Source organism: Cottoperca gobio, chromosome 16 (genome assembly GCF_900634415.1).
Source record: "Cottoperca gobio chromosome 16, fCotGob3.1, whole genome shotgun sequence".
NCBI classification, from domain to species: domain Eukaryota; kingdom Metazoa; phylum Chordata; class Actinopteri; order Perciformes; family Bovichtidae; genus Cottoperca; species Cottoperca gobio.
Window position 1 is genome coordinate 14,392,211 of NC_041370.1, and position 24,140 is coordinate 14,416,350.

At 41.3% G+C, this 24,140-nt stretch overlaps 1 protein-coding gene across 2 annotated transcripts in view; it reads left to right on the plus strand.

Annotated features, from left to right (window-relative positions):
• The window catches only part of lars2 (leucyl-tRNA synthetase 2, mitochondrial), a 30,580-nt gene that overhangs the window by 1,906 nt on the left and 4,534 nt on the right, over positions 1–24,140 (plus strand). For both annotated transcript variants that reach the window (XM_029452546.1, XM_029452547.1), the window contains exons 2-16: positions 2,308–2,551; positions 3,714–3,845; positions 9,156–9,247; positions 9,333–9,393; positions 9,524–9,613; positions 9,943–10,086; positions 13,171–13,278; positions 14,599–14,758; positions 15,239–15,343; positions 15,929–16,044; positions 16,525–16,808; positions 19,638–19,736; positions 22,294–22,431; positions 22,542–22,645; positions 23,775–23,954. In XM_029452546.1, coding sequence (XP_029308406.1) covers positions 2,318–2,551; positions 3,714–3,845; positions 9,156–9,247; positions 9,333–9,393; positions 9,524–9,613; positions 9,943–10,086; positions 13,171–13,278; positions 14,599–14,758; positions 15,239–15,343; positions 15,929–16,044; positions 16,525–16,808; positions 19,638–19,736; positions 22,294–22,431; positions 22,542–22,645; positions 23,775–23,954 — 2,047 coding nt within the window. In that variant the 5' untranslated portion in view covers positions 2,308–2,317. The remainder of the gene's footprint in view (positions 1–2,307; positions 2,552–3,713; positions 3,846–9,155; positions 9,248–9,332; positions 9,394–9,523; positions 9,614–9,942; positions 10,087–13,170; positions 13,279–14,598; positions 14,759–15,238; positions 15,344–15,928; positions 16,045–16,524; positions 16,809–19,637; positions 19,737–22,293; positions 22,432–22,541; positions 22,646–23,774; positions 23,955–24,140) is intronic.

Below are 24,140 nucleotides of genomic sequence, written 5' to 3' on the forward strand. Positions count from 1 at the left end.
GTTCTCCCAGCCTCAGCCTGAGGGAGGAGCGTTGGCTGCTGCGATGCTCAGGTTATACTCGAGAGAATTTAATGAAAAACACATTCCCACAAGCAGGAGGAGAGAGGAGAGAGGAGAGAGGAGAGGAGAGAGGAGAGAGGAGAGAGGAGAGAAGAGAGGAGAGAGGAGAGAGGAGAGGAGAGAAGAGAGGAGAGGAGAGGAGAGGAGAGAAGAGAGAAGAGAGGAGAGGAGAGAGGAGAGAGGAGAGAGGAGAGAGGAGAGGAGAGAACACCTTTTGCTGGCTCATTTAGTTGAAAAATAAACAATCTCAGAGTTATCCCCAGAAGATTTCGCCCCCCTGGTCGGTAAATCTTCCAGGCTGGTCAGATTAGGTTTACTAATTGATGTGGAGACTTAAAGTTTGTTGCATTTGAGTGACACTCCTTTTATTCAAACTGTGCTGTTTAGTTGTCGTAATCCTTTTACGGAAATGATTTGATTTGACTGATTTAACCATGCAGGTGACTCTCATTGATCTACATTTAACTCCTCTCCACTGAGCACTTATCTATTAAATAATGTCTCCCACAGCTTTAGATGAACAGTCCTAATTTCTATTTACCTCATTTCCATCTTTATCTCTGGTGTCAGGGCGTGCAGATTATCCCTTGTTCCTTTCAGCAGCTATAAAGGTCTCGCTGTCTGAGATCCAGATGCGTCACTGCTGTGAGAATAATCTCTTGGCAGGTCAAGTTATCAGCAGCCAAGGAGGCAGAGATTGTACGTATATCTCAGGTTACCTTGGAAACGGTCAGATAAATTTAGGTCAAATATTATTTTCTCACATGAAGTTGACTGTTTGACCTACATTAATCCACAGGGGAGTCCAGCCTCACCGCTGTGCTCATGCAAAAGAGAGTCGCATTTTTTTGAAGTAGCCCACAATAAATGTGATGGTTGTTCATTGTAGGACTGAAATGGGACATTAAATATCCAGAAATCTTTTGAATAATGCAGATTTTTGACATCTCTGATAATGCAGCATTTCATCCTTTCTACCTACAAGTAACTAAAAACATATTCTGGAGGCAGGAGCTCCCGTCCAGGTGCTGTCCCGAGGCTGTTAGATCAGTTGGCATCCGGTAATGCAAAGAAAAGTGCATAAAACTGCAGGGCAGAGAAATCAGTGAATAATTGTAAATCTGTTGTTTTGTAAATGTCATTCTCACATCTGAGCTGGCAGGCAGGTATAAGAACAGCCTGTCCAGAGCAGAGCTTAATCACATCACGCTGAATAAACCTCTTATTTCACAAAGTCATGCTGTTGTGTGAGTGACGTGGGTACACGGACTGAGAGAGAAAATCTACAGAGCTATCAGTTCTCAAAAAGAGGACTCTCATGTGCTGCTCAGGCCCATAGACTCACATGTTGATGTTGAAGGAGTGTCATCTTACTGCATTTTTAGGGCATGAGGGCATTGCATAAAAAGCCATTGTGAGTGATCTGGGATGAACTTCTTCCTGCATGTAGTGACCATATCTACCGTGTACATACCAGCGTTATAAACTAACCTGTATGCTCGACTGATTATTGAGTATAAGCTTTGTTTTCTTTGGGTGAAGACTTGTGTAGAAGCATGAATACAAAATGTCCAGATGTCTGATGAAACACCGCAAAACAAACTATGCTGTTAGTGGTAAATGATGATTTAGTATTATATATATATATATATATATATTTACTTTTAGTGCGATTGTATCGCGGTGATATGATTATATGTGACACATTTACAAAAGCCTCCACAGAGTGGTAATCAAATACTAACAAATTGTTGTTTAAGTTTTTGTGCAACACATATAAACAGATGATTTAATGTGAAGTGCAGTTCATGGCTCCTAACGATTGTTTTCATTATCAATAATATTGATTTCAGCCATATCGTCCAGACCTACTGTAAAGTAAATCTGTCTTTTTGTAGTTAACTTTATTGATCGTTTCAAATATTGTTTCCTGAGCCAAAGATTATACGTTTAGCTCACCGTTGAGTCAATGATCATTTCCATTTACACAAAAGAACCTCAAAACCGCATTAATGTGCTTTCACAAGTATGAAAAGGAAAATATAAAAAAAGATACACAATTATATTTAAAGCAGTTATTGAGAATAAGTAAACCAAAAGGATCGAGGAACAATCTTCAAAATAAATAATGGAAATAAATAATTAAATAAAAAAGAGACGTAAATTACATTTTTATTTAAGGTTAGCAAAACACAACCCTTATCCCTCACCCTGCCTGCCGGCTCACTGTATCTGTCCCTGTTTCAGGTGCAGAACCATGCAGGTGTCAGTGAGAAGGCTGGCTCTGTATCCACTGGGTGCTGCCCGGTTGGGCCAAATCAGGGGGCCTCTCCTGAGCCCGGTGGCCCGCCTCCTCTCCCCCAGCACCCGCACCCTGTTCAGTGAGACGGGAGTGTGGGAGAAGGACTATAAACCAGAGACCCGACGCAGAGTAGAAGAATGGTGGCATCCACGAATTATGGCCCAGTGGAACACGGATGCACTGAAGGAGGTAAGATGGCCTTTATGCTTCATACAGTTTCCTACAGTCTGTAGCCTGGTGAGATAATCCAAATAAATCTGTCATTATCTGTTTTTTTTGGAGTATCCCGGTTATGTGTCGTGTGTGTGTGTGTTTGTAAACATTATGAGCCAGAAACCTGGATACTGTGGCATATAGACCCCTTATCCAGGTTTATGATCATTCTCTGGCTCGCAGGTGTGTGTGTATATATCTATATACTGTACATATATATGTAAATGTATATACTGTACATATATGTGCAACACATATACATATACATGTCTTTATCCTCAACTGTCAGTTGAAGGAGTGGCTGACATGTTGAGTATTCAAGACTCACTGTTATTATCGTGCATACAGAGATTTGAATAACCAGGTTTCTTGTGTTCAATGTAAGCGTCATATCATACTATATAAACCGATGTCAAGTAGTAGTCAACCTCAGACTGTAAAAGTCTGGACGTTTTATTCAAAGGAAGAGGAACTTATTTAGTATAGTGTTAGTCAATAGAAACTGTCGACATTTTCAGTACTGTGAAAACGTAAATATCGAAAAACCCGTATATATATACATTGGAAACACCGTTAGCCTGTTCCTCGAGATAAATTGATTATTATGTAATTATGCATCCTTCCACATGCGTCCCAGCTCTTACCGGCGCTGGCCCTTGCAGCTCCGGCTGATTATATATCCTAATGGTCCGACCGTGCGGCTGCCTGGGACAGGCTGACAGTGATGAAGTGCATTCATGACAGTCTTGGAACCTAATTAATTTATTGAAAAATTCATGACTCAGGTTTCCTGTAATCATGTATCGTTGGGTGTAACCAGTACTTACTGTGTTGCTGTGGTAACAGTGTTGTGACTGTAAACCATCCATAATCAGCGCCTGCCGCATTTGGTGTTCTGACACTAATCGGACACAGTAACACACTAGAAGTCAGTCAGTGCTCTCGCTCTTTATGTGATGAGTTATTATGTCTGTGCTGACCTCGTCAGGTTAATGCCTTTCATACAAGACTGCATCACAAGCCTGACTGACGATGGATAAACTGTTATTGTATTCTGTGCAGATTAAAATCAAGTTTTAGTCTTTTCCACACACCTTGAAGCTTTCTTACAGCTCTGTACGTTATTTTATTTTCCCAGAGTTCCGAGAAGAAGAAGTTTTACGTCCTCTCCATGTTTCCGTACCCTTCGGGGCGACTGCACATGGGCCACGTGCGAGTGTATACCATCAGCGACACCATCGGCCACTTCCAGAGAATGAGAGGCCATCAGGTTTGTCTGCTTTTAAGTAAATGTGTTTTTTAAAATAATTTCCTACTATCCTCCCTGAAACAAGCAAGGTCAATGCACTCTGCGCTGCCATCAAACGTAAAATTAGCTGAGAAGGTTGTGTGCTTAGGAAGGTAAACACACGAGTTAGAGGCCTGGTGGAAGACTTGTCACAGAAGGAAAAGCACAGGTGTAAATAATAAAATGAATGATGGCTGAATTTCAATTTAGCTGCTTCAGTTTCAGGGTCCTGGCATTGAGCATGCTGGCTCACTGTCATGACTTACTTGAGTTGTGTACTTACATTATCCCAAATTTTGAAGCCTAGAGAAATCCATAATTTTAATCAAGGTAATGGTGCGTTTCTTTTTAGCCGGTCGTATCCCCTTTGCTCATGTGTCAGTCTGTTGTGATTGTCATAAATGTAGTTTCTATCCAGTTTTAAGCCACATTTTTACGATACACTTTTTATCAGAGAAACAAGTCGAGCAAACGTTAGCAGCATCAGAGAAACACACTTTTTGTTTTTCACAGAAAATTTCATTATTGAGCGTTTTTGCATTCAGCATGTCGTATTGTCCTTGGGCAAGATACTGAACCCCAAATTGCACCCGTTGGCCATCGGTGTGAGTGTGTGTGAATGGTTATCCCTACTGACGAGCTGATGTGCACCTTGTACGGTAGCCACTGACTCTGTATGAATGTGTGTGAATGGGTGAATGCTGACATGTGTTGTAAAGTGCTTTAAGTGATCGCAAAGATTGGACAAGTGCTATATAATTGCAGTGCATTTACCATTTAAAGGGTAAAAGCATTTTAACAATTCACTTGTAAAACTAGAAGCAAAATGTCGAATGTGTGATAATACTGTAACATGAAACATCAAGCGCTGCTATAAGTGAATGGTGCTAAAGGTTTTCTGGAGCAATCGGATGCTAAGTGGATATATCATGGATCAACAGTTTACATTTTCCCATTCAATGCTTTTAACCAGTCAGAGATCACAAGTTATTTCCAGCTTCTATGTTAAGAGTTGTGTTTAGTCACAAATATCGACTCAACTGTTCTTGTGCAAAAAACATACCCTTTACAAAAGATGGCTACCCTTTAGGAATAAGCCAATTATGACTCAAAGCCTTTAACTTTTAACTTATGCCTTGGTTTGCTGTATTGCTCATTGTCTGCCCCTCACCACAAATCCTTTTCTGTGGCTTAACTGTCGACTGTTTAGATTCATGCACACATACTGTACTGACTGTCCCCCCTAAGATCACAAATGAGGAGTCCTCCTCTCCGATGAGTCCGCACTTTGAGGAGCGTATTCAGCGGGACATCTGTTTCCCCGTCTGGGGTTAAATGGTTTGAAAATTATTCGATTTGGGCTGTTCCCATGATATTACTGGTGAATCACCGTTCTGTATTGAAGCAATGAGTGTTTCATTTAGAGATAATGGAGATCTCTGTATGTGGAACAGAACATTAAACAGTATCTGATATCTGCTTTCACACTGAAGGTCTCGCTCTCATCTGATCTGTTTGTTCCTGCTCTGTGCATACAATAATTTCTGAAGAATATCATTAAGCTCAGTTTATCCTGCTGCAGCCTCTGTTTACACTTGTAATGTAATGCTGCATATCTCCTTTCTCATAGTAATGCTATAGTTAGTGCTCTATATTATGTACACTGTGATGTACAAGTACCATTAGAAGAAGTATACCTCCGTGATCAAAGTTTGTCCTCGGAGCATGTAATTAAATTTTTCTGTGCTTGTTGAACTTGTTCCTATACTGTACTGTATTGATTTATGCCAATCGCACAGTGTGTACTTTGCTTTAGTAGAAATTAATTGTGTCGTTTGTAGCTTGACAATTTAACTTGCTGTTTTGAACATATTTGTCTGCTACAATTATCTAATTATTAGATGTTTCATTCTTCTATGTTGCTGGGTAAAAACATTATTTGTATAAATATTTAGACACCTTTGACCTATTTAACTTTTCCAAAATATATTCAGATAAATGCAGTGTATGACGTCAGTATAAAAGCAAGTTGTCTTTAGTTATTTTGAATTGACAGTTAGGGAAAACAGGTAAAGGTAAAAGTGTTGCAGTTGATATTCAGCCCTCTGTTTGAGTCCAGTGCTGTTGATGAAGCTGTGATCAGTTTATCTCCGACACCGACCTTCTGACATGACGATATATGTTTAGTCTTCAAGTCATCCATCCCTGTCCTTACGCTGATGAGAAGCAGATGTATGACAAAACTCTCCGTTTTCTCCTGCTGCTTCTGTCTGGTCTCTCCCCGGACAGAAACATGGTTTCACATGACTGGCAACTACTTCCTGCCCAGGAGTGTACTTTCTCTCAGCATCTGTCAGAAAGCAAACCTTGTACACAGTCTCCTCTATTCACTAGTTAATTAGGAAGGCACACTCTGTTGAATGTCACACCCTGAAAGCTATTTTTTTGCTTTTTAAATCAGAAAATATAATAATTTCATATCCAGACTCGATGTTCCCGTTGTCCTACCTCTTATCAATTGATTGTGACCAAAATCTCATCAATGGAGCAATGATAGATTTTCTAATGAGTTCACTGGCAGAAAGTGCATTTCTGTAATTTGATCACTGGATGATTAAGAAAATAACAACTTCTTCAAGTTCTTTTTTTGTACTAAAGAAGAAGTAGCTATAAAGCTGATCCCTAAGTGGTCAGTGGATTACTCAGATTAATGGGTACTCTGATTTTGGGTAGTCATGTTGCTGTTTTGTAATGTTATGAAAAGGACAAACTCCCATTAACTTCATTGTTTTGGGGTGGAGCCAGAAACCTATTATTATAACCTATAAGACATATTTTTCAAAATTAAAGAAGTTCTTGGAAATACATTTAATCGCGTTGCGAGTTAAAGAGAGGAGATTGTAACCATTATCATGTTTGTATGGTAAATATGAAGGTGAAGCTAAGAGACGGTTAGGCTATCTTATTATAGAGACTGGAAACGGCAGGAAACGGCTTGCTCTGCTCCGTCCAAAGGTAACCAAATCAGCCTCCGAGCAGCTCAAACGCTCACTAATAACACTTTATATCTGGTTTGTTATATGGTACAAAACCCAAAGGTTCAACTTTACTGTATAGTGGTATCAATCAAGTGTGTTTCCTAAAATGTTGGAACTATTCCCTTAAACCCAAACTATCTGCACGGCTGGATACCACTACAGTAAACGCACTTCTGTTATTGAGTGTAATAAACCTTTATGGGTGTTAATGAAAGTGATTGAAGTCATGCTCTTCTTCTCCTTGTCCTTTGCTCTGTACTTGCTTGTGCACATGGGCACCTGTGTAACATTGTGCAACTTAACAAGACATTAGAGTTGAATATTGATACGATTACCAGAGTCTGGTTAGGATCGATTAGTCTAATGAGAAAACAGTTGCATTTCACAGCTGCCACAGATGGAGTGAAGCCTCTCGCTGGAACTGCGTGGGTGGACGCTTGCATGTAGCAGAGTGGCCTCGCATTCACAAAATCAGTCACCAAACACTCCCTGCCCTCCCTGCTGTCGTCAGCGCGACGAGCCTGGAGCGGTGGATCGATGTATCTGCCACAGCTTGGCACCGACTTGCTCCACATCACAGTGGACAGATTGTCATAAAATGTGCCTACACTGACTCCCACGTCCATCTTCCACTGCCTCTTGTCACTCAAGCTCTGAAATGTACTGCGAGCCTCCATGGTGACAGGTAGTTGGACAAGCATTCACGCTTTGTGTGGACAGAAGGAAAAGTGGAGCTGAAGCTATCAGCGGTGAAAAGATAAGTTGCCTCTGCTGCCGTGTTTGAACTTGATTTGAGTTCCCCACCGCAGCCTGTCCATCACAGCCGGTCCCTGTAAAATGGTCTCATGAATATTGACTCACTTTGATGGAGAATTTACAGTGAATAAACAACGTAGTAGCGTATCCTCTCTAATGAGGTGCATGTTTTTTCTGCTTTGTTATCTTTGGCTTGTGCCTCGCTCTCAGTGTGCCTGTATTCCTCCTGAGCAGACAAAGTGGTCTGCTGTGCCGACTGCTCTTAGCCTAATACCATCCAGCACTCGGCTTTACAAATGAGGCAGTTACCAAGGATACCAATTCGTCTGAAACATCAGACCCGTTAGAGTCCGTGCAATGATCCTCTCCAGTCCTCGACTCCTTGTCACTCTGCCTCTCCTCTACTTTACTCTCGCCTTCCAGTCCTGCGCTTTCATCTCATTTCTCTCTCAGTGAGCAGAAACAACCCAGACAAAGCGCCAAAGGGAAAAAGAGATGAGTGAGGGAGACGTCGTCTGGAGGACTTGTGTTAAGGAGGGTGTATGCTGCATGGAGAGTACAGAAGGATAGAGGGAGAAAGTAGACAAAGAGGGAAAGTGACAGTAGACTGTGATGTCCACAACCTGATCTTGTATTCTAAACTTAACGTTGCTTTCCACTTGATTTTACATTGCGCAATTTCATGCTAATTGTAGTTGGTGCGCATGCATTAAGCATTAAGCACGATGTGTGATGGAGTTGAGATCACAGCAGAGACATTATCATATAGGGGTCAACATGTGCTGCAGTTAGGGCCCCCAAGTGCTATTTTCAGAATAAATTACCTCCTGCAATGAAACATTTTTGAGTTCACTGTTACTGTTTGCAAAAATCCTCTCGTCACATATCTAATAAAGTAAGCAGTTATTCTTTGTAACTTTTAAAGCCCCCATCTACAAAAAAATGTGTTTTGCTTCTTGTTACTTCAGTCGGATGTTTGATCTTCTGTTTGATGTGCAGTTTGACATAATAACCTACCTTGTGCTCATCTTAAATCTCAGGTTAATACGTGTACGAGACGGACATCTTGTGTCCAGCTTCTGAAAAGAAAATATTTGCATATTCAAGTTTCATATTCATAGATTCTGGGCTTTTCATTGAGGGAGGAGCAGATTAAATAAAATAAAATAAGAATCTTTAACAAGGTAGTTTCAGACAAATGATTATATATTATAATAGTTTTGAAACGTGTGGAGATAATCTTAAAGTTTACTGTGCTGTAAACTTCAAAGAGACCTGATACAGGCTTAATCTAGCAGTTATTTTTCTATAAAATGTCAAAAATAGATTGAAGATATTTTTGTCAACGTATTTAATTTGCAATGATAAAAAAAAACAAAAACAGCAAAACTTGAGAATACCAGAGAATGTAATGTAAATGAAAAGTAATAAAGTATCAAAATGGCTGTTTACACGAATGATTTCACGACTGATACAGAGCTTCTAACTGCATCCGCAGGTGATGAATCCGATGGGTTGGGATGCTTTTGGACTTCCAGCAGAAAATGCAGCCATCGAGCGAGGCCTTGACCCAGAGGAGTGGACTAAAAGGTACCTGAAAAATCACATCTGTTCTCATGAGCACTCATTGTTTATACATACCTTAACATTGTTGTTTTCTGTGCCGTCTCCTCAGTAATATCCAGTCCATGCGGGAGCAGCTGGATGGCCTCGGCCTTTGCTTCAACTGGGACCGGGTGAGTAGGAAGAACTGAAGAAGAACTGAGCATCAAACGGAGACTCTTGCAGCTTTTAAGTCTTGTTTTCTCTCTTGTGCGTGTGCGTCTCACCACACACTGCTGACATGACTCTGGCTTTTCCCGGTAGGAAATCACTACTTGCCTTCCAGACTACTACAAGTGGACGCAGTATCTGTTTGTCAAGCTCTTTGAAGCAGGACTGGCATATCAGAAAGAGGTAGGAATGGCCTTTCCACTAAAGTGCTTATCCTGGTTTTCTTTTGAAAGGATGGTATGATTGGTTTAGGTTTGAGGTCGCTGACGGTTACAGAAATTATTGAGGCAGCTCACCCGTTACTCTAAGAAGAAAATGAATGAATTGAAAAGAGGAGAGCTTGGTGGAAGCCCTTTTGATTATGTTTAATGAAATGGGACGACCTTGAAATAAGCCTTTGCTCTGTCTATTAAATCCAAACTACTTCCTAAGCTCTGCTTCTTCATTTTAACCGTGTGTGTGTGTGTGTGTGTGTGTGTGTGTGTTCATTTGCATTTGTGTGTGTTCTCCAGGCTGTGGTGAACTGGGACCCTGTTGATCAGACGGTGCTGGCTGATGAGCAGGTGGATGAAAATGGTCGCTCCTGGAGGTCTGGCGCCTTGGTGGAGCAGAAGCTGCTCACACAATGGTTCATCAAGACTACAAACTATGCCAAGGTTCGGCTTTGGTGTATGTGTGTGGGAGAGATCCCGGCATATGTGTGTGTGTGTGTGTGTGTGTGTGTGTGTGTGTGTGTGTGTGTGTGTGTGTGTGTGTGTATGTAATAAGTGGCGCCTAAATGGCTGGCCAGCAGCTTCATGTGGGCCAAAATGAGCAGTGAGACCCCTCTGATAAGAATCATGGCTGACACTTCAGTAGCAGCAGCTGCAGTCCTGGCTCTCTCGTCCGGCAATCAGACCCCTGGACACCGTCAATCGTAGAGCGAGAACAGCGGAGTCGGGGTAATGCCACCAGGAGGCCTGTCTGACTGATGAGAAGCCTCCACCTTTTCTGCACAGCACAGGCCTGCTGCAGGGCAAAATTAGCCTCAGTGGATTTGGGATATGAATCACCAACAGGAAAGAGGGTTCATGCATTATTCATACAGTACATGCATGTGCATTGTCAGACATGTAGGTGTGGGCCACGAGGAGAAACATGTTTTTTTATTTTTGAAAGCACATTTTCTTAGAAGTTAATCCTGTTGGTAGAATTGTGTGATTTCATATTTATTGTTTTTCGGGCTGCAACTAAAGATTATTGTTATTATCGATTATCTGTTGATTCGTTTTTTTCAATTTGTTTGGTCACAATTTCCTAAAACCCAAGGTGACATTTTCAAATCTCAATAGTTTTGTCTGACCGACAGCCCAAAACCATATGTGATAAGCTAAAACCAGATTATTTGTCGATGAACTAATCAATTCATTGACTAATTATTTCAGCTCTACTTTTTTAGTTTTTCTTTTAAACAGTGAGTCAAACTGATGCTGATGGTAAGCCTCTATGCTTTTGAAAAATGCTCAACAATAATGGAAAAATACTTGTGATTTCTTATAAATGGGTTTAAAAATGCAAAAACACTAGTTTGTTGTTTGATAATTCCTTTGCCAATGTTGTCATTTTGATTAAAACATCAGTTTGTCCACAGTCGGGCGTCGCCTAGTTTTAGCCGCAGCGCTGAAGTCGCCCATGCTTGTCCATATCAGAGGTGTGAGAGGAGGTGGAGGCAGCCTACTGTGACAATGTGTTCCTGCATTTCTAATTTTTCTCTGACGTATATAGAAGTGGGAAGGAAGGAAGAGGAAGGTGCTAAGGAAAAGAAGTGAGAAAGACAGATGGAGCAAATGGCGGACCATGTGAAACGGCAGTGTGCTGTAATTGGACTGTGATTTCCTGCGTGTGCGTTTCTCTGCTCGCCGGTACACATGTTCCAGTCTGTTAGACAACATTACCTTCAGACAATATTTATTCAGCAGTCGTCAGTTCAGCTGTCAGGTTGTTCCACGGTGTACTAAAAGAGTTTCCTCATGAATCGTAACCATATTGTTTGTTCCAGGACACAGATGACTGCCTGTTATTACTAAGATGGATTTAGTTTTTTAAGTGGAGCGTGCAGGATGCAAAATGATCACATGGCAGGAGCAGAGTTTTCAATTTCATGCATAATAAAACTTGTTGCACTGCCTGCCCATTACGCTGCTCTGACATCTAAATGATTCACGAACCAAGAGCTCATTGTGTTGTTCAGCTCAATTATTGCACAAACATGAGCACCGAGGTGTTTCGTGTCAATAGGTGGGTCAGGACATTAAAGCTTGTGTAGGTAACATTGAAGAAGCAAGCAAGAGGAAGCTTTAAAATGATCTAACCGAAAAACCCTGACCAGTGTTACCAACATTTTTCCAATGAAAGTAGCTAGCAGCACTAGCTCCAAAAGTCGCTAAATGTAGAAGGCTGGTGATTATTATGAACGGAAACAACAGACATGGCTATTGTTATTAACCGCAGCTATCAGCTTAGTGGAAGACTCCAGTGACGTGCAATGAATGCACGGGCAGAGTGCACGCTGGTAGACAAGCAGGTCGACTTATTACAGTCCTGCGACAGCCACAGGTTCCAGATTCTTTTTTTTTTTTGTCAGGACATTTGATTTATTGAATCCTGTCGGGATCTAAAAATAATTTCAACAAATATAAAAAGAAAAAAAATGAAAGCACATCACCCAGCCCAGCTTCAACCACAAACAACTTGAAATCCTTGAACCATCTGTATTACTGCCTTATGTAATATTTTTGTCAGTAGTGTACTTGATGTCTCTTTCTCACACACACACACACACACGCACACATACCCACACATACGCACACATACGCACACATACAATCCTTGATTATTGCTATACCGTCCCTTTTCTCTCAAGCTTTTCTTAGTTGCCATGGAGACTCCTGTCCTTGCTGTACATCTTTCAGTTTCTTCTGCTTCGCTGCCAAACTATATTTTCTAATCCAGGAAAGTGAAAACAATTTACTGCCTCTCTTTTTAAAGCCATCATTAGTTGTCTGTCATTACTTTCCTATTTTTTTTCTCCGTTGCTGGTAACATCTTTTTGTTTCGCTGCGTCTCTCCGTCATGCTGACACAGATACGCTGTAGATTCACTCTTTTTCTCCCACTCTGGAGCAAATCCATAACCGACACACTCCGCCGCCATGCCGGTGATGACTATAGCCAGTGTTTATGTTTGTATTGATATCGCTGTGATGAGGTATTGCATGCTGAGCGGCACAGTGAGGGGGATTGTGGGTAATAGATTGTGACAGACTGAAAAGGAAATGGAGAGTTCGAACATCTCTGTCCTCAGCCCAGCTGTGGCTTCTTGGCCTGAGCCTCGTTGATATGCATAGCTTCCTTTAATCATGCAGAATAACTGTTGTTGTGTATGTGAGAGAGAGAGAGTGTGTGCACTTTATAGACGATTGGTTTGTGATATCAAAGAAAGTAGGGCGAGTGGAGGTCAGGATCTTTGAAAATCCCTCTTTGTCTGCATAATGTGACCTGGTCGGCTCTGCTGCTTTGTCAAAAATAAATCGGCCAGGCTTTGGAGAAGGCCACTCTGAGTCAATTGCATTATCCTAGGCAGCCACAAACTTATGAGGAACTGGTTGCCCCCACTTCAAATGATTTAACTGGAGAATTATCTCATTTTAAACTTGTACAAAGTAGTAAACTTGTGACTTTGTTTCCCTCTCCCTCCTCCAGTCTCTCCTGGATGCCCTGGCAGACCTTCCAGAGTGGTATGGTGTCAAAGCCATGCAGGCAAACTGGATTGGACAGTGCACCGGCTGCTTCTTCGATTTCAAACTCAAGGTGAATCTCGACTCCCTTCCCCCCCTTCTCACTTTTTATTCATTAATCATTCTCGCTTCCTCAACCTGTTTCCACCAAATGTTTGCCCGTTGCTCCCCCTTCCCAGCCTCTGTGTTTCATCTCTTTCTCCCCAAGCACTGATTGCTTGATTTATTTTGTATTTCTCTGTTTAAGTATTTCTACTAAGAACAAAGTGAAGATTCACTTTGTTGTTGGTGTTCAGCAGGTGCATCGATCTGCAAGTGGCATTTTACCCAAATAGACGTCACAGATTAGTTTCTATTGAGTTTTCTAAAAGCCATATTTACAGTTCTTCACACGTCTGTCGTTTCAAACTGAGTGGTCACAAAAAGCGTACCTGAGAGCACACTTATTAAGCTGTTCTCCTTGAAAAAGAATCAGAAAAATGGTTAATCAAGTCAAGCCAATCATTTAAAAAGTTTTCATATTTATAGAGGAAAGATTTGAGAGTGCTTTTGTGTTTTTTGTGTCTTTCTTGATGTATATGGGGAGAGGTTTCTTTGGCAGAATGCATAATTAAAGGTAAAACCACGGGTTGCTAAGTTAATTGGAGTGCTGCTTGTCTTATATTACATCACAGGAACCCTTCACTGAATTATCTCCCCAGGGTGCTGAAGCTATGTATTACTATCTCTTCTACAACATGACTTATACTAATGACTACAGAATCCCCTAGAATGAGTGTCATCTATAAGTCATTATAGGATTAAAGACATTGAAGCCTCATTATGTATCAAAGAGCTACTTACAGCTCATGTTGCATAACATCTAACAGTCATAAGATTCTACGAAATGACTTGAGGCTCAAACTGACGATTTGTCATATATTTTGTTTATCATGTATTCTTTACCAAATGATCTTCTCAAGGTACCTCAAACTACTGCTACTTGTTAAAGCAGGTGTAATGTTTAGCATGTTCAACATTGTAAATGAACTCAAAAGCACAAAGGTGAGCCTCATGGTGGCGCTAGAGGTAAAGTCAGGGGATCACGCAAGTCTTGGTGCAAAGATTGGTGCTAAAAGTCAATGGGAAGCCGCTAGTGTGGCTAAAAACAAATATACTGTAGAATAAAAACAAAGCCACTCTTATGATGGTGTACCTGCCAAGTATTTAGTTTTTTACTTAAATTAAAAAAACTGTTAATAAGTAAGAAAAATGTACTTGGATGGATTGTTTCCGCACTTAACATACAATAATAAGAATTACAAAACCAAACCAAAGGTGCTTCTGTACATAAAGCTGTAATACAATATATCCCCAAAAAAGTTTATCCTGTGCTTCTTGTCTTATCTCCCAGGTGAACGGGGAGGACACGGGGGAGACCCTGTCTGCCTACAGCTCCTCGCCAGACACGGTGTTCGGAGCAGCTTACCTGGCCATCCTGCCCTCCCACAGACTGCTGCACGGTAGCAGCTCAGTCCGCTCTGCCCTGGAGAAAGCCTTTCAGCCAGGCAGAGGTGAACATCTCCGCACTGCACCCGGTCTGCTTGTTTTCCTTATCAGCGGCATAACTCATTAGTTTTCCAGGGGTACGATGGCTCACTCCTCCACACCAGCCTGCTGTCAGCACTTGAAAGGGATGTAATCCTTTGCATCTTATGTGTGTTTTTTATTGAGCAGTGCCTGATTAACGAGAGCGGTGCTGTAGTGAAAAATCAATCATCATATATTTATTTTTTGCCACTTTATTTTGGCACTCTCTTACAGATTTGTACTCCATATTTTTCATATCACCGGTATGGATGCATGTTTGGGACTTTGCTCATGTGAATATGTTTATTTAACTGTCAAGGTCTGGATGTAGTCGCTGCAGAGGACGGAGTATATGTTATTTGGGATTTCCTTGAGGTTTTTCCTTTGTCTCAGTGGCGAATGATAATGAGCTATCAGGTGAAGCAGCGCTGCCTCTCTCACTCCTCCTGCCCTCTGCTCTCCAGACTCCCTTACAGAGGTCACCGCTCACAACCTGTTCACCGGCCACGAGGTTCCCCTGGTCATCTCACACAAGGAGGCGTTTGATGGCTATCTGGATACCGTGATCGGTGAGTTATTAGTGTGTACGTGTGTGGGTTTCACAATCTCCTAAAAGTCGTAGCTGGTAAGTAAAGAAAGTCATTTGTATTCATAATAATAATAATAATAATAAATTGTATTTATAAAGCGCCTTTCAAAGCTAAAAGCAATCGCAAGGCGCTAATTCATCTCTGAGCTGATATTATAGACAGAAGCTGAATATATAAACCAACAGTAACACTTGTCCTCTTCTCGAGGTCCAACGATGAGGGAAATAATCCCTAATTAAATCTGTATCAAACATAAATGAGGAGATGTTAATAAAAATTAGAAAGTTTTCAACTTTAGTGGATTTGATTGTGGAAAAGATGCTGCCCTAACACGCCTAGCATTTGGAAAATGGACCCTTTTAATGTCTTTTCCATGCAGTATTGTGGAGGCCATAATGAGGTGAAACCAGCGGGTGTTTGTCCCACAGAGAGTGGAGATGGAGCCCAAGGGATTGTTAACGATTAGTCCAGCACAACATGCTTAACATCACCTCTCAAGATATCGGTTATGTTTTTTGTTATTTTTACTGTATGAGACATTCATGCTGCATCTGTGTCTGACAGGTATCCCAGACTGTAGTGAGGAGGATCTGTCTGTGGCCAGAGCTCTGAATCTGAGGTGGATCACGGTGCTGAAAAGTGACGAAGACGGGACACAAACTCTGATCAACTCTGATAAGGTCCGCACCGTTACTGATGACCACAACATTGATCAAATGCAAATGACTCGAGATTATTAAATTAGGATTTTGCCGCTTCAGTCTATTTCACCTTCTCTCTTTAAAGCTATAATATGTAACATTTTCGCATTAAAATGTCCAAATACAACTAGACCTATGTTGTATATTTTGTTGAATTGTGTACTTACATTATCCCAAATGTTTCCAACAATCAAGGTAATGATCTGTTTCATTCTGCCGCCTGTAATGGCCTCGTAACCCCTTTGTGCATGTTTCAGCATTGTCGTTGTATGCCCGAAGCTGTCATAAATGGACTTTTCATTCAGTTTTAGGTCACATTTTTACAATACAATTCTTAGATCCGTCTTTTGTTATTGTTTTGAATAATAGACCCCCAATGGCAGAAAATTACATGTGTTTAACTTCTATATATATATATATATTTAAAAAAAATAAACGCTCTATTGTCCTCTTCTGTAGTTTTCAGGCCTCACCAGAGAGCAGGCATTTGACTCCATTACCCAGAAGGCCAGAGAACAGAAGATCGGCGGCCACCTTACCAGCTCCAAGCTCAGAGACTGGTTAATATCAAGACAGCGATACTGGGGCACACCCATCCCCGTGGTGCATTGTGGGTCATGTGGTCCAGTTGCTGTCCCTGAGCAGGAGTTACCAGTTACGTTACCAAAGCTGCCGTCTCTCAAAGGAAAGGGTGCGTCACCGCTGGAGGCCGCTCATGACTGGGTCAACTGCGAATGTCCCAGGTGTTTTATTTAAATGTTTTTTTGGAACTTCACACACAAATGGATCTATATGCGTCATCCATACGATCCTCTCTCGTATTATCCTCAAAATATTACATCATGAGGAAACCCCTCAGTTTAGTCCTCATGATATTTATATAAATAATGATTATCATATAAAAATGGCATATTTGATTTTTTTACTCTTTTTCGTCGCCACTTTTGTGGAAGCTAATTGTGACTGAGCAAAACTAGCCCATGCAACTTATGACAACTTCACAAGAAGACATTCCTGTATTTGAAGGTGTCATAAGCCATAAGGAGTGTGAACCCCTGACTTTTGTCCCCCTCCCCCTCTGGCAGTGAGAGTTATTACCATAAGGGTGTGATAGGCTTAATCGGCATTGTGTACATTTGTATGGCAGGGGCTTGAACATAACGGACGTCCACTGATATCTAAAGGTCCCACACTCGAGCTTTAAATAGCGTGTTTTGTCCTAAAAGATCCTAAATGTCTTGTCCAAGTAAATATGGGAATCTCTTTAATACATTCTCTTACTCATAAACATTTGCATAGGAAAAAACTACCCTGCTGAAATCCCTTTGACGCACTTTATCAACAGCAGTTCAGAAGCTTTATTCAGCTGTGTGCTGTTGTAAATAGCATGCAGAAAGGGAAAAGGAAGATTTCTTGTTGACACAACATTAGCGATGAGGGAAATGATCCTGTCCATGATGGAGTTTGCGTAATGAGAAATGAATTATGTGTAAACCCTCTCCAGTGACAAGCCTCTTGTCCGTACTTCCTGTATTTCCTCAGGAGGCTAGCACCGACTAAATGAGCCCGATGTCAGCGCAGGCTGAGAAGATTGACAGCTTTGCAAGAACACAGAGCATTGAGAGCCTAAGATTGTGTGATTAATACTTTTCCTCTAATGGGGTTATGTAATGAGTGGCATCTGTGACAGGAGCAGCATGAGCTGATGATGGAGGTTACATAAGCCAGCTGTGCCTCGTGAGACACGCACAAATACTGTGCATGCACACACACACACACACACACACACACACACACACACACACACACACACACACACACACACACACAGTGAACGTGTTTGAGAATGCCTGCTTAGCGTCTCCAGAGTCCCTTGCTGACATGGGAATTTCACTCTGAATGAGACTAATCACCGCCATGGCACCGTGTTGATTAAAACAACGGCCCACTCAGTCGCAGATGGCACAAGTCATCAGATTGTGTTCAGTCACTTCCACAAAGCTTCTTAAATTCCTCCCATCAGCAGTGATTGATGGCTATAATCGCCAAGACGTCGTTATCTCCTTCTTCCCATCTACCCATCGTTGTTAAGTGTCTGTTGAAATTTGTTCTCTTCACTCGTCGACCATGTCCAATTAAGTTTGAGTGGAACACAGTCGAGCAGGGTGATGAGAAATGGAGTTTTATTTGTCCTTGAGGAAGTCATTTCCTGTGCGTGTCTCGTCCATGGCCCTCTGCGGCACTGTAAATTGGCCTGCCAACTGAATCCCCCTGCCTCGATTTAGCCTGGATAGGAAGCCAGCATGCAAGTTTTTGTTGTTTCATGAATTCACAGGTAAAGAGAGAGACTGCTTAGCTAGCGCAGCAGATGGAGCGAGGGCTATTTTCCATGGGAAGAGAGCCCTGGTGGAGTGGGCAGCTGCCTCTCTTTCCTCATCTGTTTGAGAGCCTTTTGGCTCTTTCTGGCTCATCTTGCAAACACACACTCACACTTTACACACTTGCGCATACAGGTTGCATCAGATTTAGTTACCTACTGTTGTTGTTGGGCTCCTTTCACAGCTTAGAGAAGGGCCATTTCCAGAGAAAGTACCTCTGTATGTTGTCTAATCTGATCTGACTTTAGGCCCTGCCAGCTGCCTGTCAAAAAACTGCAATCCGGCCTCTGATTGGCCAGTTTGGTGTGAGAGCGCAGGTGGCAAATCTCACTTTCTTAAGGAGATTCTTTTGCACAAATGTTCTTCTTTTTGTCCATTTTCAATTTTTTTTATTCTTTTGTGATAGTTCCTTATTCTGCTGGGTTTTTATCTTATGAAATAACACCTGGCTTCTAAATATTAACCTTGCTACACCTTAGCCTTGTTGCTAGGCAACCTTCAGCTCATACCTTATCATCACTGCCTTATTATAGACCCGTGTGGTCGAAGGGTGTGTGTGGTTAGTGAGTTTGATATTTAAATGTTTTACTGTGAGATGAACGCTTTTGTGAGTGAAAATGTTGGAGACAGTGAGCCAGTAAACGATATCTGCTCTGTCGCACATAGTGAAGCTCAGAGCTTTTGTTTATCTTTCTGGGACACTGATTTTTAACTCTATAGAGACTCATTATAAAGTGAAAGGCAGACCGCTTTCACCGTTCCATCAAGTGCTTTTAGCTCTGAACAAAAAAGCTTTGCAAATGTCCTCTCCTCCACTGTGAAAGTGATGTTGGCAGATTTGCATCACGTACCCAAGTGCTGTTTGGCTTGGATAGAAAAGGAGCACGAGGTGGCATTTCCAACACAAACACACGATCATGTGTTCAGCCTGCCAGTTGGTTCCCTGTTAGCACAGCCTGTTAGTCAGGGCACAGGAACAGAGCTCTGGTGCCAGTCTGGCTTCAGCTGTGCTTCTCTGCAGGGATATGACCCCTACATCCAGATGGAGCCAGCGTTACACATGCATAAATCACATAATGTGCCATTTCACTTAGCATACACACAGAGATCGTTCATTTGTTTCGCAATCTAATTTGTCGGCCTAATATGGATTTTTGTGCCACCTCTAACAATCCTCTTTGCCTTCTCTGTCAGATGTAAGGGTCCAGCGAGGAGGGAGACAGACACCATGGACACATTTGTGGACTCTGCCTGGTATTACTTTAGATACACAGACCCTCATAACCCTGACAGGTAATGAAGCTTTATTTTTCCTGTTGCATCTCTTTTCTCATTGTGGCAGATTTGTAGCACAAATTGCACACGTCGTATTAACACTCGCTTTGTTCAAATGAAAAGAAGAAAAAGCTGTTTCTCCAGCAGTGGGCGGATAGTGAGCATATCCGTCTGTTTTTAGATATAAAAAAAAAAATGTAATCTCTGAATAGAAACTTGATTTGCTCTCTTGCCTCATACACACACTTTGCACTTGGGTCTATATGTGCTATTGGAAAGTTGTACTCAAACACATAATTATGCTCAGTGTAACATCACCCACTTACAAACATGCATATACTGCCTGTGTACACACACACACACACACACACACACACACACACACACACACACACACACACACACACACACACACACGCCTAGAACTTGCATTCCCTGCCAACAGAGATTATGGAGCTATGGCTGTCACCTGCTGGGATGGTGGCGATACCCTGAGCTCAACAAAAGAGATTAATTTCCCAGTGCCCTGACCTAGCTGTAAAGCTGCTTTAAAGGAGGGGGACTGCTCTCCCCATCACTTTTCTTAGCGGGACAGATTATGGCACAACAGAAAAAGCAATTACATTATTTGTGCATTTCAGTTAGCCTGTTGAGCCTAATGTGCACAAGGGGAAACGATGAAAATAAGAAGCAAGAGATGTTGAAAGTAGCAAGTAAGAGGAAGGAAATAGGAAGTGTGTGTGTGTGTGTGCGTGCGTGTGTGTGTGTATGTGTGTGTGTGTGTGTGTGTGTGTGTGTGTGTGTGTGTGTGTGTGTGAAAGTAGCAAGTAAGAGGAAGGAAATAGAAAGAGGGTGTTATATGGAAGTGTGTGTGTGTGTGTGTGTGTGTGTGTGTGTGTGTGTGTGTGGTTATGTATTAGAGTTCCCTGGGCTGATGCCAACAATCCGGTGAAATTTCTTTCAGCCATGTGAGTTCATTTTTCTTTTTTTTTCACTGGTTCAATTATCCGGAGACACCATCAGCCGGAGAGGGAGGGCGAGAGGCAGCAAATAGTGGAGGACAGTAATGAGTGGTGTGAAAGGTGACACACAGAGATAGCAGGCTGCCCTGAAAAGCATCATTAGGTGGAATCCCTGACTCTGCTGACCATCATGCCAGTCAGGCTAACCGCATGCAGCTCCAAATCTAAAAGAAACGGAGCTCAGTTCATCTGAGATGGATTTATCTCCTCAATTACCTAACTGTTAACATGAGAAGCTGAGATTACAGGAAATCTTCAGAGCCAAATTTAGTTGTTTTTTTAGTGTGTGTGGGTGGGGGTGGGGGTGGGTGTGGGTGTGGATACAGGATGCTTCTGTTCACTTCATCCCTGGATCAGATTCAGCCTTCCCCCTAGAGTAAGTGTATGTGTATGAAGCACATAACCAGTGGAGTGTGACAAAATGTTTTCTAAGAACATGTTTTACTGATTCATCCAGCAATAAACTCTATTTATACATTGCCTTTCAAAACAAAGTTACAAAGAGCTTTACAATATAAAATCTATATTAAATATTTCAGCACCATAATCTGACAAATCTGAATCTAAATCTAAAATGCACCATAATTGATAAAGATAAAGAAGAGTGGAATTAAAAAAGAATACATAGTATCAGCTAATCAATCAATTAATCAAACTTTATTTGTACAGCACTTTTCATTCAGGTTAGTGCCAGTTTAAAGTGCTTCGCAGATGATTGACAAGCCGAAAAAGACAGAACAAGTGTAGACCGTGAAAACAGAATAGTTTAAATCAATTCTGCAATTTAACAATTTCAGACCAATGCATGCGAGACAATAAAATTATAAAATGTAATACAATTGATTGAAAACCTATAATAGCAGTAATAATAGTAAAACTGCTTGAAATTAAAACTAGATTAATAAAATTACAATAAAATAGAGTAACATTATGAAACTTAAATACAATAAAGTGAATAAAATATATATAAATCCTTTTTAATCAAAACCCTAGATTTCATAAAGATTTTTTCACTTCCAGCAGCTTTCAGATCCTCAGACTGGTCCAGCGGCTCGGAGCATAATAATCATGGAAAAATAAAGCTACATGAGTAAAATGCTTATAATCTTACACCATATAGTGAACAGACATCTACATCACCACAGCTCTTACATAATGTTGTCCTAAACATGTAGTGTCTGTGTTTCCATGCAAAGAATAAGATTCTCCCTGGAACAGGAAGTCAAGCGTTTGGAGTAGTGAAATGCAGTTTAAGCGAACGTGGATCAATTAGAAAAGAGAAAACAACATGTACGTAAACTTCATCAACAGAAAATCGAAGGAAGGAACAAAGATGTCACAGTAAACAATTAAGTACTAATTGGTATTTTCTACACAAAAACAATTAGACTACGTAAAACGGCTGCTTAAACTAAGCATTAAAGATCTTAAAAATTAATATCTTGTTGTCTCCAACATTGAAACTTGATTGTTTTTCACGCTTTTACTCAGAATAAATACTTTCAGAGACCGCCTCACATCATAGCTCCCCCAAACTTGCTCTCCCTCTCCAGGCCTTTTGAGCGCCACCTCGCGGATCACTGGCTGCCTGTGGACGTGTATATCGGAGGGAAGGAGCACGCTGTCATGCACTTGTACTACGCTCGTTTCCTCTGTCACTTCTGCAACGATCAAGGTCTTGTTGCTCACAGGTACAGTACACTGTGTTTGTGTGTGTGTGTTTGTGTGTGTGTGTGTGTGTGTGTGTGTGTGTGTGTGTGTGTGTGTGTGTGTGTTAATTAACCCCCTCTCTGTCTTTCAGAGAGCCTTTTCAGAAGCTGCTAGTCCAGGGTCTGATCAAGGGCCAGACTTTCAAACAGGCAGACAGCAACCGGTACCTAAAGAGAGAAGAAATAGACTTCACAGGTACACACGGCCAGAACCTGCAGCGTGTTAATCAGTGTTACACATCTGTAACAGATGGGAGAGGAAAGGTCTTCCCTCTATGTGGCTCTGCCAGATAAAGTCATGACAACATTTTCTTTTTTTTAATCATAGTATGTAGTTACGTCAATATTCAACCTCATCCCATGTTTTGTGCTTTATAGCTTTTCTTTAGCAGCTACTTTAGACAATAGTCAAATCACAAAAAATCCTTTTAAAGAGACGTAAGAGGTTTCTTACACCTGGATCTCCAGCTTCTCTCTATTGCTTCCCGGTGTTATTGACTGACTGACTAGGCCTTAAATATTTTTCTGTCTACTGTCTTTTACTAACAGTGATCGAACAGGAGCCGCTAGGAAACAATTCAAGTCAAAAATCAAAACACACAGTGAGATAATAATAATAAGTTTATTTATATTGCACCTTTCAAAACCACCGTTACAAAGGGCTTCATAAACAAGGACAAATAAAAGAAAGCAGGAGAGCGGTCAAATTAACAAGTTAAGATAGAATAAAGGATAAAGTACACATAGAGGAACAGATAAAATAAGTAACAGATAAAATAAGTAAGAAAAGTGAGTTTTTGTAGTGCAACTTTCGCCCTGTCACCCTTGTCTTCAGCCTTGTCCAGGGAATAGCTAACAGACCCTTATCAGAGGACCTGAGGCTACGGGCTGGTGAGTAAGGAATGTAAAGCTCAGCCAGATAGCTTTGTGCCGTACCATGCAGGGCCTTAAAAGTCAAGACTTGAATTTTAAATTCAATTCTAAAATCAGCCAGCCAATGAAGGGAAGCTAAAATAGGGGTCATATCATCATGCTTACGAGATTTGGTTAAAAGTCGGTCGGTCATGTTCTGGTCACGGCGTGTAAACATGGCATTACAATAATCCTAACAAGAAGGGATAGAAGCATGAATAACTCTTTGAAGATCGTTAAACATAATAATTTTTCTCAAGTGGAAAAAGCACGACAAAGCTAGATGTTTTTACATGTGACATGGGAGATTCAAATGTGGTTTGCAAGTTCTTAGCATAGAAAGAAAGCTTGGAGAGACTATGTCAATTTATCTAACTGTACCAAACCTCTGACTCCTAACCTGTCTCTTCTAGATAAGGAGCCAGTTGTGCATGGAGGTGGTCGTATCGAGGTGACGTGGGAGAAGATGAGCAAGTCTAAACACAACGGTCTGGACCCCCAAGAGGTGGTGCAGCAGTACGGCGTGGATACAGTTCGGCTCTACATCCTTTACGACGCACCACCTGAACAACACATCCTCTGGAATGTCAAGAGTGAGCTGCAACGCCTCTGCAAACATACACCAACACCTTGAGTTAACATTTAGCATTATAAATTCAGAATAATAAAGAGATTTTTCTTTATCGATATATACAAGCAGGGTGCTTGAATTTTCGTACTCTTCAAAGTAGTTGTTTTCAAATGTAGTACATTCTGGAGTCATTTAGAAAAAAGTTCAA